The 16,005-nt window shown below is 38.1% G+C and overlaps 1 protein-coding gene across 7 annotated transcripts in view; it reads left to right on the top strand.

The window, feature by feature from the left end:
* COL6A6 (collagen type VI alpha 6 chain) overlaps window positions 1–16,005 on the top strand; it is a 148,510-nt gene that overhangs the window by 5,391 nt on the left and 127,114 nt on the right. For 3 of the 7 annotated variants that reach the window (XM_087892527.1, XM_087892529.1, XM_087892528.1), the window contains exons 1-4: window positions 1,237–1,389; window positions 4,651–5,226; window positions 7,061–7,621; window positions 15,055–15,407. In XM_087892527.1, the coding sequence (XP_087748653.1) occupies window positions 4,731–5,226; window positions 7,061–7,621; window positions 15,055–15,407 (1,410 nt within the window). In that variant the 5' untranslated portion in view covers window positions 1,237–1,389; window positions 4,651–4,730. Of the gene's footprint in view, window positions 1–1,236; window positions 1,571–4,650; window positions 5,227–7,060; window positions 7,622–15,054; window positions 15,408–16,005 lie in introns of those variants that run through there. The other 4 variants (XM_060683679.2, XM_087892525.1, XM_087892524.1 and 1 more) reach the window with 2 other exon arrangements.

Genomic DNA, 16,005 nt, shown 5'->3' with positions numbered 1-16,005 from the left:
TTGGGCTGATCAAATACTAGTACTTTGCTAGGCTGAAAGCAAATAATTTGGTTATGTCTAATTTGTAACCAAATCCTGACACTAACTACTCTTATTTTTCTCTCTCCATTGAGTATATAAGTGGAACATTATTTTATTGATTCATATTGATTCTCATATCCTAGCATGGTTTTTCATATTATTATTTATTGGATTTAAATATCAATATGTCAATTGTTTTAAAATTTCAATATATTCTTGAATATTTAATTATTCATATATTCAGTCCTTTAGAAATACCAATTTTTATCTGGATGGTACAATTTTAATATATATTTCTTCACCCTCTCACCTGTATATTTATTGTTTAAAAAACCCTAAATCATAATTTAAAATTATTCAATTAAAAATAATTTAAAAATTAATAACCATAGTAATTAGAAATAATTATTAATCATTTTACATTTAACTTTAAACAATTAGAAAGAAATAATAATATAATACTCCACATATTTAGAATCACAAATCATTTATAAATATTAATAAGGAAACAGAATTAACAGATCCAGCCAGTGGTGGGATTCTGCCGGTTCTAGACGGTTCGACTGAACCGTTTGTTAAATTGCTGGCTCGCCCCGCCCCTTGCCAATAAATAGTGGGGGCAGGGTGGGGCGGGGCGAGGGGCGGGCAAGCCAATAATTTAACAAACGGTTCGGTGGGGTTTTTTTTGTAATTTATTGGCCTCGCAGCACACCGAACCATTTGTTAAATTGCTGGCTCGCCCGCCCCTCTCCCTGCCCCGCCTCCCACCTGCGCGGCATAAGCCTACCCTAGCCCAGGGCTGGCCAATTGTGGCTCTTTTACAACCTGTGGACTTCAACTCCCGCCTAGCCCATTCTGGGGAATTCTGGAGAATTCTGGGAGTTGAAGTCCACAAGTCTTAAAGCTGCCAAGTTTGAAGACCTCTGTTTTATATATAATAAGCAGCCCCTCTTCTGATTTACTCTCTTACGGGCACAGCTCTGTCATAAACTCATTTCAGCGATCAGGCTTTTAGCTGACATTCTTAAATGTTTCAACTTAAGTCCAAGAACTTTCACCGGCTATTTCCCGAGAAATGTCTCCCTTTCCTTCCTTCCTTCCTATTCCAGAAACTGAGAGGGAATTAATTTCCTACTGGCTCTGACCAATTGAAAGCGGCCGCTTCCGAGTTGGCCCCTTTTGCATCGGTGGCAGTTGGTTTCCCCCCCCCCCCCCGCCTTTCCACGCCGTCTTCCCCTTTAAGGCAGGAATGCTGTTACTAAGGTGGTGGGAGGAGTGGGCAAACTGAATCCCTCCGGCAGCAACAATCTGGGCGATCCTTGGGTTTCGCTGCGGCTCTCTCAGGGCGCGATGGCATTCCCTTGCCTGGTAAGGGGCAATGCTGAGGGTTGCTGAAGCGATGTCAGAGTTGGCTCCACCATGGAGGCAGGGAGAAAGTGGGGCTGGATTGATTGATCGAAGCGAGGCAGCAAATCTGCGGAGAGAGCCAGCCAGGCCCGCCGATCTGCGAGAAGCCAGAACTCGCGCTTGGGCCGTTGATTTGAACCAGGTTAGGCTGGCTCAGCCCCCCCCCCCCCCCAATCGTGAGCTGCTGCCTTGGCGCAGAAAGAGGGGGCAATCCTGAAGTTGCGCCACATCAATGTAGATCCCACTCTAGATCGCACTCTGAGTGTTGCGACTAAAGTTCCTCCAAAACTAGGGGAGATTCAGCCTTAGGAAGAGAGGAAAAGGCTTTGGGCGGAAAGCTGGGGGGGGCGGTGGGGGGCTTTGCTTTACCATCTTCTAAGGCTCTGGAGGATTTAAGTAGCTTAATTGTGCTTGCTTGCCAATACCAGAATTACAGAGTTGGAAGGGACCTTCGGAGGTCTTCTAGTCCAGAGATCTCCAACCTTGGCAACTTTTTTTTTAATTTTTATTGAAAATTATTAAAAAAATACAAAAGAAAAATATAGCAATATAGATAGGATTGCAGAGAGTAACATAATACATATAGAGTTTAGAACATTAGCTTTCACCTGATAATAGCACAAACGTCCATTAAGGCAAAATCATCAAAATAGAAGGCGTGGCCAGGAGAAAGAATTCCCAACTACCATACAATATTCCTATAAATATTGCCAATCTTGCCAACTTTCTCTGCCTGAGCCTGATGCTTCCTGAGAGTCAGGGGGTCTCTCCAAATGGGACTCCCTCCCCAAAAGGCTGGCCCCAAAGCCCTAGCTCAGAGGTCTTCAAACTTGGCAGCTTTAAAACTTGTGGACTTCAGCATAGCTGGCTGGGGAATTCTGGGAGTTGAAGTCTGCCAGGCTTAAAGTTGCCAAGGTTGGAGATCTCTGGACTAGAAGATAAATGATGGCATAAATGATGACGGGTCAAAAGTGTGAGGACTTGTCAGAAATCACTTTTTTCAGCGCTCTGGGTAGTCCCTATGTGCATATGGACTACTCAGAGGACTGAAAAAGTTATTTTTGACCGGTCCTCATACTTTTGATTAGTCCTTGAACTTACAACTGTCCTCACATTTTATGTTTTGCACCCTATCTTGTCACCGTGGTGAAGAGAAGTAGTGGTGAAATGACTGACATGGTTGTTAAGAATGCCGCAATGGACATAAATGTGAGGATAGTCGTAAGTGCGAGGACCGGTCAAAAGTGCCAGGATCAGTCAGAAATGACTTTTTTCAGCCCTCTGAGTAGTCCCTATGCACATAGCCATGCCTGCCCAGCCACATGACCACCAAGCCACACCCCCAACTAAGCCACACCCACAGAACTGGTTGTTAAAAAAATTGAATCCCACCACTGGATCCAGCCATTGGCATAGGCAAGCAGATTAAGCTGAAAAGTTTAAAAAGGGGAGGAGGGAGGCCATTTGAAAATTATCAGGGAGAGAATTCCACAATGGAGACTTTTGCAGCAGGTCACCATACTAGCCTCATTTCCCCATTATTGCATAAATACCAAGAGTGGATAGGACAAGTCTACATCTTCCTGCTACTTTCATATATCTATAATATTGCCCAGGATTGCAAAGTAGTGCTTAAAATCTGATGGATGACAATTCGTGCCATAAACTAGTTTTAATGATCATCTAGTTCATTAATTTAATTAATGATTTAATTTGCCATATGCTAATCTTTGTTTCTTACATCCATCTAATTCTCCTATTCTTCTTTTTTAAATCCGCTTTTAGACTTTTGTTTTCATACATACATACATACATACACAAATACGACTGATGTGTTTTCTATGCTTTTTAATTGATTGTACTCCACTTTCCTTATGATGGTCTTTGACGATAATAAATATTTGATTGACAGGTCACTGTTATTACAAATCAGTGGCATATAAAAGTCTCTCCAGAGACCATCTTCTTATATTTGATGTGAGCAGCTGCTCTAATGGTAGAATAAAATATGCAATAACAGAATGAGAGGTGAAATAGCATAACTGGTCAAAGGTACTTGAGCATCCCTGGTTTTATACTGCTTTCTCCAATCACTTTCACAAGCCATTCCCTCTCCATATTAGACAGTTTATCCACCATTTGACAATTATCATGCAGTATTGCAGTCCCTAAGTGAACAGGTAAAGACAACTTTTATTTACCTTCTCTTTGGATTAGATTGTGAATCAATAATTAGAAGAACAGATTCAGCCAGATATGGAGCCAAAACTTCTATTAAGAATGTTTAGGAGATTACAGTATTTGCCGAATTCAAAAAAGGCCATAATATATTAAACAATTTAAAATGAACACTACTGAGTTCTTTTAACTTTTTGGAAAATTATAGTTTAAAAATGGATTAAAACAAATCCTGCTTAATATTTCAGGGAGCAAATCTGTATGTTTTTTTAATATGGCAGGGAAGATCAGTTAGCCTTGTCTTCTTCTTAAGAAAAAGCAAAAATGGGGCAAAGGAGCTGGATTAGGGTACAATGTAGCTGGTGGTACAAGCACTCCTATTACTTAAACTTAGTAATGTTCTTTATGCTCATAGCAAACACTGTTCACAGTTGAAAACTCTTCTTTGCAGTGATCTTGTGATACAAATGTTCATGCCATTTTTATAATAAAATAATAGAAAATGGAAACTCAGTTAATTTAACATTTAATTTTTAAAATGTATCAAAAAAATTGATTGATAATACATAACAATAGAACAGAATTTTCTATTGTTATCCCTAGTATCCCCAGTATCTCTAGTCTGGATGCTGATTTTCTAAAAAAAAAAAATAGAATTGAAGAAAATATGATAAAAATATTGCTACAGGTTGTAGACATTCATTCCAATCATAAAGAAATAACTTTTTCAAAGCTATTTCAAATCAAATCCCCATAAACCAAATCCAAATCAAATCCCCAGTGAGAAAATTTCAGATATTTCTCTTAACCATTTCAGTAAAAATGCATGTAGAACTATTAACTTTAATTATAAAACAATTAAATTCTTTTTCAAATAAATGAAACATTAGCCATCAACAAAGTAACCTATTTATCATAAATATAGCATTAATGAAAATCCATACACTTTTTGTTTGTAAAGGAATATGAATGTAGGAGTAAAGATATATGGCAATATGAATTTTTCATAAATGATGCCTTTATCTTTTCTTGTTTGCTTTCCAGAGTGCAAAAGGATAAACCGTTTAGATCTGGTTTTTGTAATTGATAGTTCTAGCAGTATTGGGGAAACTAACTACACTCTCATGAATAACTTCATAATTGGCATTGTAAATAAATCTGATGTAGGTAAAGATCATGTTCAATTTGGAGCAGTAAAGTATTCCAATAATCCAGAAATTATGTTCAAACTGAATACTTATAATAAAAGATCAGATATCATTAAATTTATTCAGGACAACACACTTTTAAAAGGAGATACATACACAGCAAAGGCTCTTCAACTCTCAAAAGGTCTTTTAACTAAAGAGAATGGCAGTCGCATACACCAAGGTGTCCCTCAAGTTCTTATGGTCATAACTGATGGAGAATCTCATGATAAGGCAATACTGGATAGCACTTCAAATGAACTCAGAAAGAAAGGAACTATTATTTATGCCATTGGAATAAAAGATGCAAATCGTGAGGAACTTGAAATCATGGCTGGATCAAAAGACTACTGGTTCTACATGCCATCATTTGAGGGACTAGAAAGCATAACCACGAACCTGTCAAATCAATTGTGCATTGATTCAAGACCAGGTAACTTATTACCTATTTTTTTCCTACTATATGTGATGCTTTTTCCCCAAAAGTAAATGAATAACTATCTAATAGTTGTACTGTATTCATTTGTTTGCTTATATCTCACCTTTATTATTATTATGAACCACTCAAGATGTATACATACAATATGGAGTAAAAAGATATTGCAAGATATTGGTTAAGGGAACCAGTTTGATATAGTGTTTAAGGCACCAGACTATGAATTTTGGTCTTGTCTCAGGCACAAAGCCAGCTAGGTGATCTTGCTATTTTTAATTTCATTAATGTTAGAGTCCTTTGATGCAAGATGTCCCAAATCCTACTACTGAACAAATGGATCTGGCCCAATGCCCACTACATACAATACATATGTTGTGACAAAAGGTTAAGTACTGGCATCATGCATTAATTCTTTATATCTGTATCTGATATTGCTACAAAAATGTATTTATTTATTTATTTTGGAATTAATTTTATTAAATATACAATTTAAAAACATTAGACTTGGTGCGATCTGACTGGTACATATTTTTCTAGCACTTTTTCTTTCGTGTATATTACAATATAATATCATGCATATTCCATATATACTTTTTGTCCATTCAATCACACTTCAGTTACGTACATATTCCCTTCATACCTATTCAAATCCAATTTATTCATATCTAAAATGTATTTATTGATTTATTTAATTTAACTCATTTATATAGCTGCCCATCTTAAAACAACTATGAGTGGCTTGCAACCAATAAAACAGTATAAAAGTATATAAACAGTATGTAAACCAACACAATAAAAATAAAAACAGAAAAACCTGGCACTGTAGCCTTACTTCTCTAATGCACCCACATTCTCGTTCTAGCCTGGCCTCACCCTATCCCATTGCCTAGGGAAAGAGCCAGGATTTAAGTGCTCTCTGAAAAGATAGAGGGTTAGTGCCTGTTGGATCTCGGGGGTAGGGTGTCCCATGGGGGAGGGTCTGCATACCTAGAAAAGGCACGCTTCCAAGTTCCCACAAGATGCCAATATTTAAGGGAAGGGATCCTATCCACTCTGGTGGACTGGGCAGAGAGAGGAAGTCCTGCAGATAACCATTCCATGCAGGGCTTTGAAGGTAATAACTAGCACTTTGACTTGTACCCAGAAGAAAAATGGGAGCCATTGAAGCTTATAGGTGAGTCTAGGAACACCAAACACTCCATGTGTCCCTACATTCTGGACAAATTGTAACTTCCATGTCATGTTCAATGGCAGCCGTGTGTAGAGTGCATTAGATTTCTATATTTATCCATAAAATAAATGTCTGATAGCAGACAAATGGGGCCTTAAACTTAAAGGTTATTGAGATAAAGGCAATTCAAATGTTTCCATAATTGTCAAAGACATATAACAGTTTGACATCTGCTTTATTCTATTCCCTTATTTTACTATGCAACATGTTGATCTCATCTATATTTTACTTACTTGAAAATCAGGACAACAGGAAGCTTGCAATTTTTTCCTTCTTCTCAAAAAAGGGGGGAAATGTATCTTTGGCAATGAAAAATGTAGTCCTAATTCAGATAGATGAGCTACGTACTTAGTTTCAAGTAAATAAAACTTGATATATGCTAGATAGATAAAAGCAAATAAGAGCTGCCACAGCATGAGCAAAATTCTGCAGGCTTACAAATTCTTAAGGTGATCTACTGGCTGGCCTCTTTTTTTAAATAACAGACTTGTGCAAATTGGAATTCATATTCTCTCTAACCTGTCCTATGTAGTTCTTATTGCTCTTTTGGTGCAATTCTAAAACAGTATATCATGTTTTTTTATTGGATTACTTTTACAGAATGTGATATTGAAGCAGAACTTGTTATCCTAACTGATTCCAGAAGTATCCCTGACAAAGAACTGAAGGGTGTGAAGGATTTTGTGATCAACTTGCTTAAGTCAATTATAAATAAAGACAATATTCTAGTTGGCATGGCCCAATTCAGTAATACGCTTCAAGAAGTATTCCAGCTGGGAGCTTATCAAAATCTACCAGAACTGTATAGTAAAATCACTAATATGTCACTGATCACAGGGGATTCCACATTAATTGGACGTGCTCTCAGAGAAGTAAAAACCTTTTTCAAAACCAGCAAACAAAGAGTAGCTCGAAGTATTAACCAAAAATTGCTCATATTCACTGATGGAAGATCAGATGATGAGTTTCCTCAAGCAGCAAAAGATCTGAGAGATGAAGGTGTGGAAATCCATGCAGTTGCAGTAGGAAATGTGACTGATTCAAAGCTTCTGCAGATTACCAACTCCCCAAGCAGAAAATATAAAGTTGACCATTACAGTGATCTAAAAACTCTTGTAAATCATGTAAATAAGGAAATTTGTAAAGAGACTACTGAAGCAAGTAAGTTCCTTTCAGTTAAAACAAATGCTTGGTTGCTTGCATAATAACAGATTTTTGTTGCTAGTATTTGTTTTTTGTCAAATAGCATCTCTTTTGTTATTTGGTTTGTTGGACAAAATCCAGAATCTATTTGATTAAATCTCTGTTGCAAAAAGGACCTTGTCCTTTTCTAATTTTCTTTTCAAAACATTCCAGGCTGTAGAGTGAAAGAGTGAATAAGGCAAAAAGATCTTGTTAAGGAGAAGTAAAAATTTCATTAAGCATCCATAAACATTTTTAATGCCTAATGTAACTAAGTAGATAAGATCATCTGTGCATTTTTTCAGTGTTTTAATGAATATATTATTTATATTCTAATCATTTCTCCTATTACAGTCAAGCTAATTATATTCCATTGTTTGGTTCTGGCATGTGATTTGAGAATGCTTTTGAGAAAGCTAATAGATAGGGATAAATTTTAAAACCATCTTACTAAAGTAAACGTCAGGATGGGGTTGAGGGTTGTCCCCGAACCGTGAACCAGCTCACGAGCAAACACACTAGGACTGAAATAAAACTAGCAGAGGAGTCTTGTATAAAAATATATTTTACTTCAAAATGTTTAAAAAACACTATATCTTTAAAAAGGCACATTAATAACAAAGTCTTATCTTGGTTAAATGAAGCCAAGCCATCTCCCTAAATTCCTCTCCACAATACCGAAACAGTCCATAAGAAAAAACTAACATGACATTAAGCAGCTTCGGTGTCGATACATCATCGAGGTGGTAGAAGGGCAGCAACATAGGCTTCACAGCTAAAAGTCACCTGTGAAAAACAATTCAATCAGCAAACGTGGCTTGAAGCTCCTGGGAGGGAAACTGTCCAGCAGCAACAGTTCAGATGTTGGCTTGCGTGCTTCAACTCAGCAAAAGGCAAGCCGAAATTGGAGACTTCAAAAGGCTCCCAGCTATCTCTACTCACAGTTGCAGCTAGCTCCGTGGGAGTATCTTTACACAGCTTTTCGGCTCCTTTTCTGCTGCTATCTCTGCTGCAGCCGTCAGGACTCCTTAGCTGAGTTCTCCTCCCTTCTGCAGCTCTGCTCTGGGCTCTGCATCCAGGTACTTCAGCAGTGGCTCTGCATCTAGGCCTAAACAGCGTCTAGGCCCAAATAGCAAGCAGAAAGGTCCGTGCTTATATGGGGAGTTAACCTGCAATTAACTAGGGCGGGGAAGGCTTGCAGTTAATTGCAAACAGGAGATGGCTTGATTGGATCCATACTGTTTGTGACTGATCAAGTAGCTACAGCAATCCTGAAAACACTCGTGATAATCCCCTTCTCTGTGGCTATTTGATTTGATAACAAACATACATACATCATTGAATACATATGCACATCAATGGTCAGTACATTTTACATAGCCATCGATATTTTAGTTGTTCATGATTAGGTAAGGCCAGCACATCCTCATATTTCCGAGGTGTGGCCGAAACCTGATTGACTGAGGTAATGAAATCATCATACCTCCTAGGTTTGTTGCCTCTGGTAGATCTAACTGGTCTGTCGCTAGGCGCATCATTCGTATCAGAATCATCTGATGAGTCATCTTCCTCATGATCTTCGTAGTGCGTCTCTGAAGCTGGGTGCCTATCCTTCACGGCCACCCCCATCTTATGCTTTAATATCCCTTTTAAGGGTACATGGGATGTATGCTTCCCAGAACTAGATGTATCCCTATCGTCAGGTAGGTTCTCTGATATATCCTCCGTCTGTTTATCAAAACTACGGGAAGGGTTCTGAGTGAGAATCTCATTGGCATGGATCTTACTCCAATTAGCCCCTTCGTGAAAGGTAGCAGACCTCAATATAACCAGCTTCCCATTCGGGTACACAAACCTAAATGCCTTGGAGCCCTGCTCATAACTGACGAATCTCAGCTTAACTGAGATTCGATCTCCTTTCCTCCTGAGCTCCTTTGGGACATGAACATCAGCCATCACCCCGAAAACGTGGAGGTGTGCCAAACTAGGCTTATGACCGTATAGCACCTCGTATGGGGTCTTCTGCACCACGCTAGACCACACTCGTTTTAAGGTGTAATTTGCGTATCTGACCGCTTCTACCCAGTACGCAAAGTTTAGTTCGGCATTCTCTAGGGCGCACTGCATCATTGTCTGTAGTACATCATTGCGTCATTCTACGATGCCATTCTGAAATGCGGAGTAAGGTATGGTGCATAAATGGATTATGCCCTTACTCCTCAACCAGCTAGAAAACTGACTTGAATTAAATTCAGTCCCTCTGTCAGTTAAGATCTTCTTAACCCTGATTTTATGCTGGTTCTCGACTAAGCTACAGAACTCTTTGAACTTAGCCAATGTTTCCTTTTTAGACGTTAAGGGAAAGACGAACCCAAATCTACTGTGGTCGTCAACTATGGTAAGGAAGTACCATCTCTTGCCAATGGAAGGTGCGAATGGACCTACCAAATCCATATGGACAAGCTGGAACGCGTGTTCGAAGTACCTCTCAGAGCTCTTGGGCGCAGATTTCACTTTCAGTTTCGCACTCCTGCAAATTGAACAATCTAGAAACGTGTTACAATCATTGATCTTGGTTCCCCTTGAGTGTTCAGTTACCTTTTTCACTATAGGAAAACTCACATGACCTAACCTGCGATGCATCAGATGAGCACATTCATTGTGCAACGGTTCACCTATAGAAACTGTATTGGCATTCTCAGGTTCCTTATTATTTGACTTTAAATTAAAACTTACAAACTTTTTATCTTTAATATTAACTTTACAATCATTATTACAAGACTCCCTCTGTTGAAAGTCTTGATACTCACTACCCAATTCTAGCTGGGATCCATTATTACTACCAGCTGAGATAGTATAATTGCTAGCACTAAATGCCTCAGTATTCGCATTGGGGGAATAGTAAGGCAAACCACCTATCTTCAACACTTCCCCAATCACACGTTTGTTATTTGTAATTACAGCTGCTCCTTCTGAAAACAGAATCTCTATTCTGGGATTCTCACATAACGTCATTAAGCTTAGCAAATTATGGTCTATCTCAGGTACATACAATGCTTCACTAATTTCTCCTATCCCAGGAATATAAACATCTCCAATGCCAACAACATTCACCTTTTTACCGTTTGCAACTTTGACTATGGATTTATGCCTTCTCATGTTAACAAACAACCTTCGGTCACTCACAACATGGTTACTAGCCCCACTATCCATTAACCACAGTTGCTCATGCTGTTCCCTTGTAAGTTCCGACTCAGTGGTTTCTACTATGCCTACAGAACCATCATTAAACCTAAGATCGTTCCTTTTGTTGCCTCTATTTGGCCATTTACCCCTTCTCTGGTTAGGAACATCTCCACTTGATTTTCTGCCTGAAGGGAATGACCTCTTTTTGCACTTACTACCAGAAGGTGTCCTTGGACATGCCCTGGCATTCACATTTTGTGGGCAATCCCTTCTGTAATGTTCTTTTGAACCACAGTTGAAGCATTCTCCGATAGTATATGCTCTATCTAAACTATCGGGCCTTCTTAAGGGTTTTTCTTTCTTGTGGAAAGATGCCCTACATTTTTGCAAGTTATCTTCTGCTATTAATTTACCAGATAGCACTTCTAGAGATAAATTGTTGTAATTGACATTATCCAATTGTGATATAAAATTATCCCAGCTAGAATCAAGGAAATTGATTATAACGGTAATGAGAGTTTGTTCAGACACCGTTTCCCCCCTCAACATCAACTCCTCCCTTAACCTGTTTAACTCACATAAGTGTTCATTAATATCTACTCCCGCCTTCAATCTTGCAGAATAAAACTCCCTGTAAATTCTGTTTGTGGCATGGGAGCTCTTAAAATAAAATAACTTATGCAGTTTTACCCAGACTTCCGTAACAGTCAGGTTATAAGGTATACTGGGATATAAAGCAGGATCAATGGACATCAACAGGATACAAAAGGCCTTATGATGTAAAAGATCAACTTCCAAGGACCATGGTCTAGGTGGGGGTTTTAACAACAACGATAAAACATTCTCTTTCATTAGGATGACTTGAATACTCTTAACCCATTCCTTAAAATCTCCTCCACCCACACTTAAACATTTAAAATTAGGAGGAAGAACCTGTACATTGTTAAACATAGAAACAGACATTGATTGCTGTTCAGGGTGTGGTCCGTCCTGGAACGGGCAATAAGGCATTGGAATGGAAGCACACAGAACAGTGTCTTCCATCCGGCATTCTGACAATTGTTCCTCCCCAATGGGAGGGATTAAAACCTCACGTTGTGCGGATGCAAAGCTTGTTCTGGTTTGATTACAAGAGTTCGAGGGTCCTCTCTGGTGCTCATCTCTAGGAAGTTTCGGACGCGCTCCTAGGTTCCTATCTCCAGTTGAGGCAGCCTCTGGAATTGCCCTGGATGTCAGTGTTGTCACAGATGGATATGTCCCACTTGTGGCGTGCGCTGAATTGATCGCGGACATCAGGGGGGCGTTGGTACGTGCAGCTACTATTCATTGAGCTGATGGCGCCTGCGAACCATCACCTAGAATGGTTGCTACTGTTTCTATTGCATTTGCAACCTTACACTCAACATAAGAGTCTCTTGAGTTTTTAGCTGGAGTCATTGACATCAAGGGAGCTAGAATTTTTATGGCCTGATCTATAATGGTTTCGACAGCAGGTGGCGCTGTATCAACTTGGCCGTGCTGGTCTAACGAAGAAGCAGGGACATTCAAATCAGGCAGTCTGTTATTCCCCCATTCTCCACTTATAGTCTGAAATAGGGGTTTTAGAAAAGGATTGGAAGTCTCTTACTGGTCCAGTGTTTTCCAGGACTTCGATCTTCTTTCCTTTAGCTGTCATCACAGTTGGATTCTTCAATGATTCGCTAAAATCAGCAATTGGGTTCTCACTTGTTACTGGCAAACCTAAAGCTTGAAGGATTGCCTTCCTGAGTTCATCATCCACCCCTAAGTTTGTTTTCGAGGCCTGAAGTGGTGTTCTTCTAGTCTCTACTTCTTTAGGTGATGGTGGTTTACTCACTGCCTTAGGCATTTCTAAAAATAAGGCTTCTGCTCTAAAATCTGCAGCTCCACTACACTCTTGGTCAATTAGAGTTTGGGGTTTTTCAGCCAAAACAGTTTTGGCCTGAGCCCCAGACAGTCCACTTTGTGACTCCATGCTTTTCACTGCAACCCTAGTCAACATCTGTTTTTCCTGCATTAATTCAATTGCAGACATTTCAGTCTAGCGTATCGCCACATTCTCTGCTACCAATTGCCAGGATGGGGTTGAGAGGTTGAGGGTTGTCCCCGAACCGTGAACCAGCTCACAAGCAAACACACTAGGACTGAAATAAAACTAGCAGAGGAGTCTTGTATAAAAATATATTTTACTTCAAAATGTTTAAAAAACACTATATCTTTAAAAAGGCACATTAATAACAAAGTCTTATCTTGGTTAAATGAAGCCAAGCCATCTCCCTAAATTCCTCTCCACAATACCGAAACAGTCCATAAGAAAAAACTAACATGACATTAAGCAGCTTCGGTGTCGATACATCATCGAGGTGGTAGAAGGGCAGCAACATAGGCTTCACAGCTAAAAGTCACCTGTGAAAAACAATTCAATCAGCAAACGTGGCTTGAAGCTCCTGGGAGGGAAACTATCCAGCAGCAACAGTTCAGATGTTGGCTTGCGTGCTTCAACTCAGCAAAAGGCAAGCCGAAATTGGAGACTTCAAAAGGCTCCCAGCTATCTCAACTCACAGTTGCAGCTAGCTCTGTGGGAGTATCTTTACACAGCTTTTCGGCTCCTTTTCTGCTGCTATCTCTGCTGCAGCCATCAGGACTCCTTAGCTGAGTTCTCCTCCCTTCTGCAGCTCTGCTCTGGGCTCTGCATCCAGGTGCTTCAGCAGTGGCTCTGCATCTAGGCCTAAACAGCGTCTAGGCCCAAATAGCAAGCAGAAAGGTCCGTGCTTATATGGGGAGTTAACCTGCAATTAACTAGGATGGGGAAGGCTTGCAGTTAATTGCAAACAGGAGATGGCTTGATTGGATCCATACTGTTTGTGACTGATCAAGTAGCTACAGCAATCCTGAAAACACTCGTGACAGTAAAAATAATAATGCCAGCATTAAACTGAAGTAAAATTCACAAACTATTGAGAAATTAGTTGTGAAATATAAATAAGGACAAAAATCTATTAAAAATATTTAGGTAAAAGTTGAGTGTGTGTGCTTGGAACCTCTGAGCTTGGTTTTTTCTTGCAGATATTTCATTACTAAACTCAATAACATCATTAGCATTGATAATGTTACTCAGTTTGGTAATGAAATATCTGCAAGAAAACAACCAAGCTCAAAGAGCACCAAGAACCCCACAGTTCAATCCTGAGCTAGAAATCTTCCCTTCTATCAGTTAAGTACTTCCTTAAATATTTCAGAAAAGACTTCATTCCTCTGATATCAAATATAAGAAACTTTGTGGGTCAGATTATAAAGTTTAAATAATTCTTTCTAATTATTTCTTTAGATCTGTTTTTGACCAAGTTCTAGAAATCTACTGTTTAAAATATACTTGTATGATTAACATATAATTATCAGCTGAGTGTGTTTAACTATAACATATATAGAGTGCTTATGAGTTGCATGCAAGTTCTGTACTTCAGTATTCTAAGAGAAAACAAAGCAACATTTTTGAGTAGCTTTTCTTGGCAAGGCATACTCCAAATTGCAGATGCAAAATTTTGTATGAATGCTCCCTTCCCAAAGAGGAAAAAAATTTCAGTGAACACAGAAAACTATATATTTGTTCTGTAAAAATAGACTAAATATAAATAATGTAGACATTTATGTAGATATCATCTATGGTTGGATTCACATTACATGCTAATGGAGTTTATTTTAGCTTAAATTAGTTAGCCCCAGTATTAAACTATGATTTGTATCTTTCTATGTTGTGTGGACCATGGGCAAATGTGGTTTATTAATAAATCATTAAAACAAGCAATGGTTTAGGAAATTATGTGATCATAGGGGTGACTTGCAATTTATACCAATATAACCTAATATTAATTTTATATCTATAGTCTAAGGAAAGGAGGGTGGGAGGGTCAAATGTTTATGTTACATGTGTACTGTAGCTCAGTTCAAAGCATCTCATTTGGTTTACCTTTTTATACTGTTTCAATATAACTATGGCCAAAATCTTTTAAGTCATAGTATGTTTAAATTTACATGTAGCTGGCTATATACAACCTGTCCACAGATGCTTATCTAAATAACCCTCAAGAAATGAGAAGCAATCAATTCTATTACAGTGTTAAATATTGTCAGAATTTGCTTGAATTTAACTGCAATTTTGTTTTTTCTTTTAATTTTCTGATATTTTGTCTTTGTATTCATCTAAACAGCATGTTTTGTAGATATTATTATTGGATTTGATATATCATCTCAGAAGCCAGGAAACAATTTATTCAGTAAGCAACAACATTTGGAGAGTCATCTTCCTGGTATTATAAAAGCCCTAACATCTTTAAGCAGCACAAGTTGCTCTAAGGGTAAAAAAGTACAATTCAGTGTGACTATTTCAGTAGAAAATACAGATAAACCTTTCTGGGCAAAATTTCATCATGTTGATGACACCAATATAGTAACAGAACTCAGAAACGTTATTGTTAACAGACCATCTCATCTCAACATCAACTTCTTAGATGCTATTTGGAATTTAATGAAAAATGTGACTGACATAGAAAATCGAAACACGGTAATTTATTTTCATCTTAATAGTTTTTATTAAAATACTGCATTATATCAGATACCAACTTATTATTTAAATTGGTATAATTTAAGTTTAATTATACCAATTTATATATAATTAATAATTTTATTAATAATTTAATTAATAATTTTGTACTTCCTTAAAATTGCATTGCATGAATCAAAGTAGAGGAATTATAATCATTTAGATATATGATATATTAAATTTTGTGTTTGGAATGATCCTTGAGCTAGTCATTTGCATTAAAACATTTTGAGAAAATTGGAACATTTATGTAACATTTAATAATTTCAGTTTATCTATGTTTTACAGGATGAATGAAATGGTGTTGATGTTGTTTTCTGCAAACTTTACTAATGTGAAATAATGAAGAGTTAAAAGAATATATATTGCAAGATTGAATCTGGGTCGGTTACCAGGACTACAGATCTAGTCTAACCTAATCTCTAGTCCTGGTGACCGATCCGGAGTTGATTTGCAACATTATTCTGGGACACGTATGTTTGCCTTCATTCATGAGAATATATATATATATTCGTACCATCAATGTTAAAAATTCAAGAAATACCCTTTGGCTGAAAAT

Source organism: Pantherophis guttatus, chromosome 4, assembly GCF_059756535.1.
Source record: "Pantherophis guttatus breed Tessera chromosome 4, ASM5975653v1, whole genome shotgun sequence".
NCBI classification, from domain to species: Eukaryota; Metazoa; Chordata; class Lepidosauria; order Squamata; family Colubridae; genus Pantherophis; species Pantherophis guttatus.
This window is presented reverse-complemented; position numbering and strand designations above follow the sequence as displayed.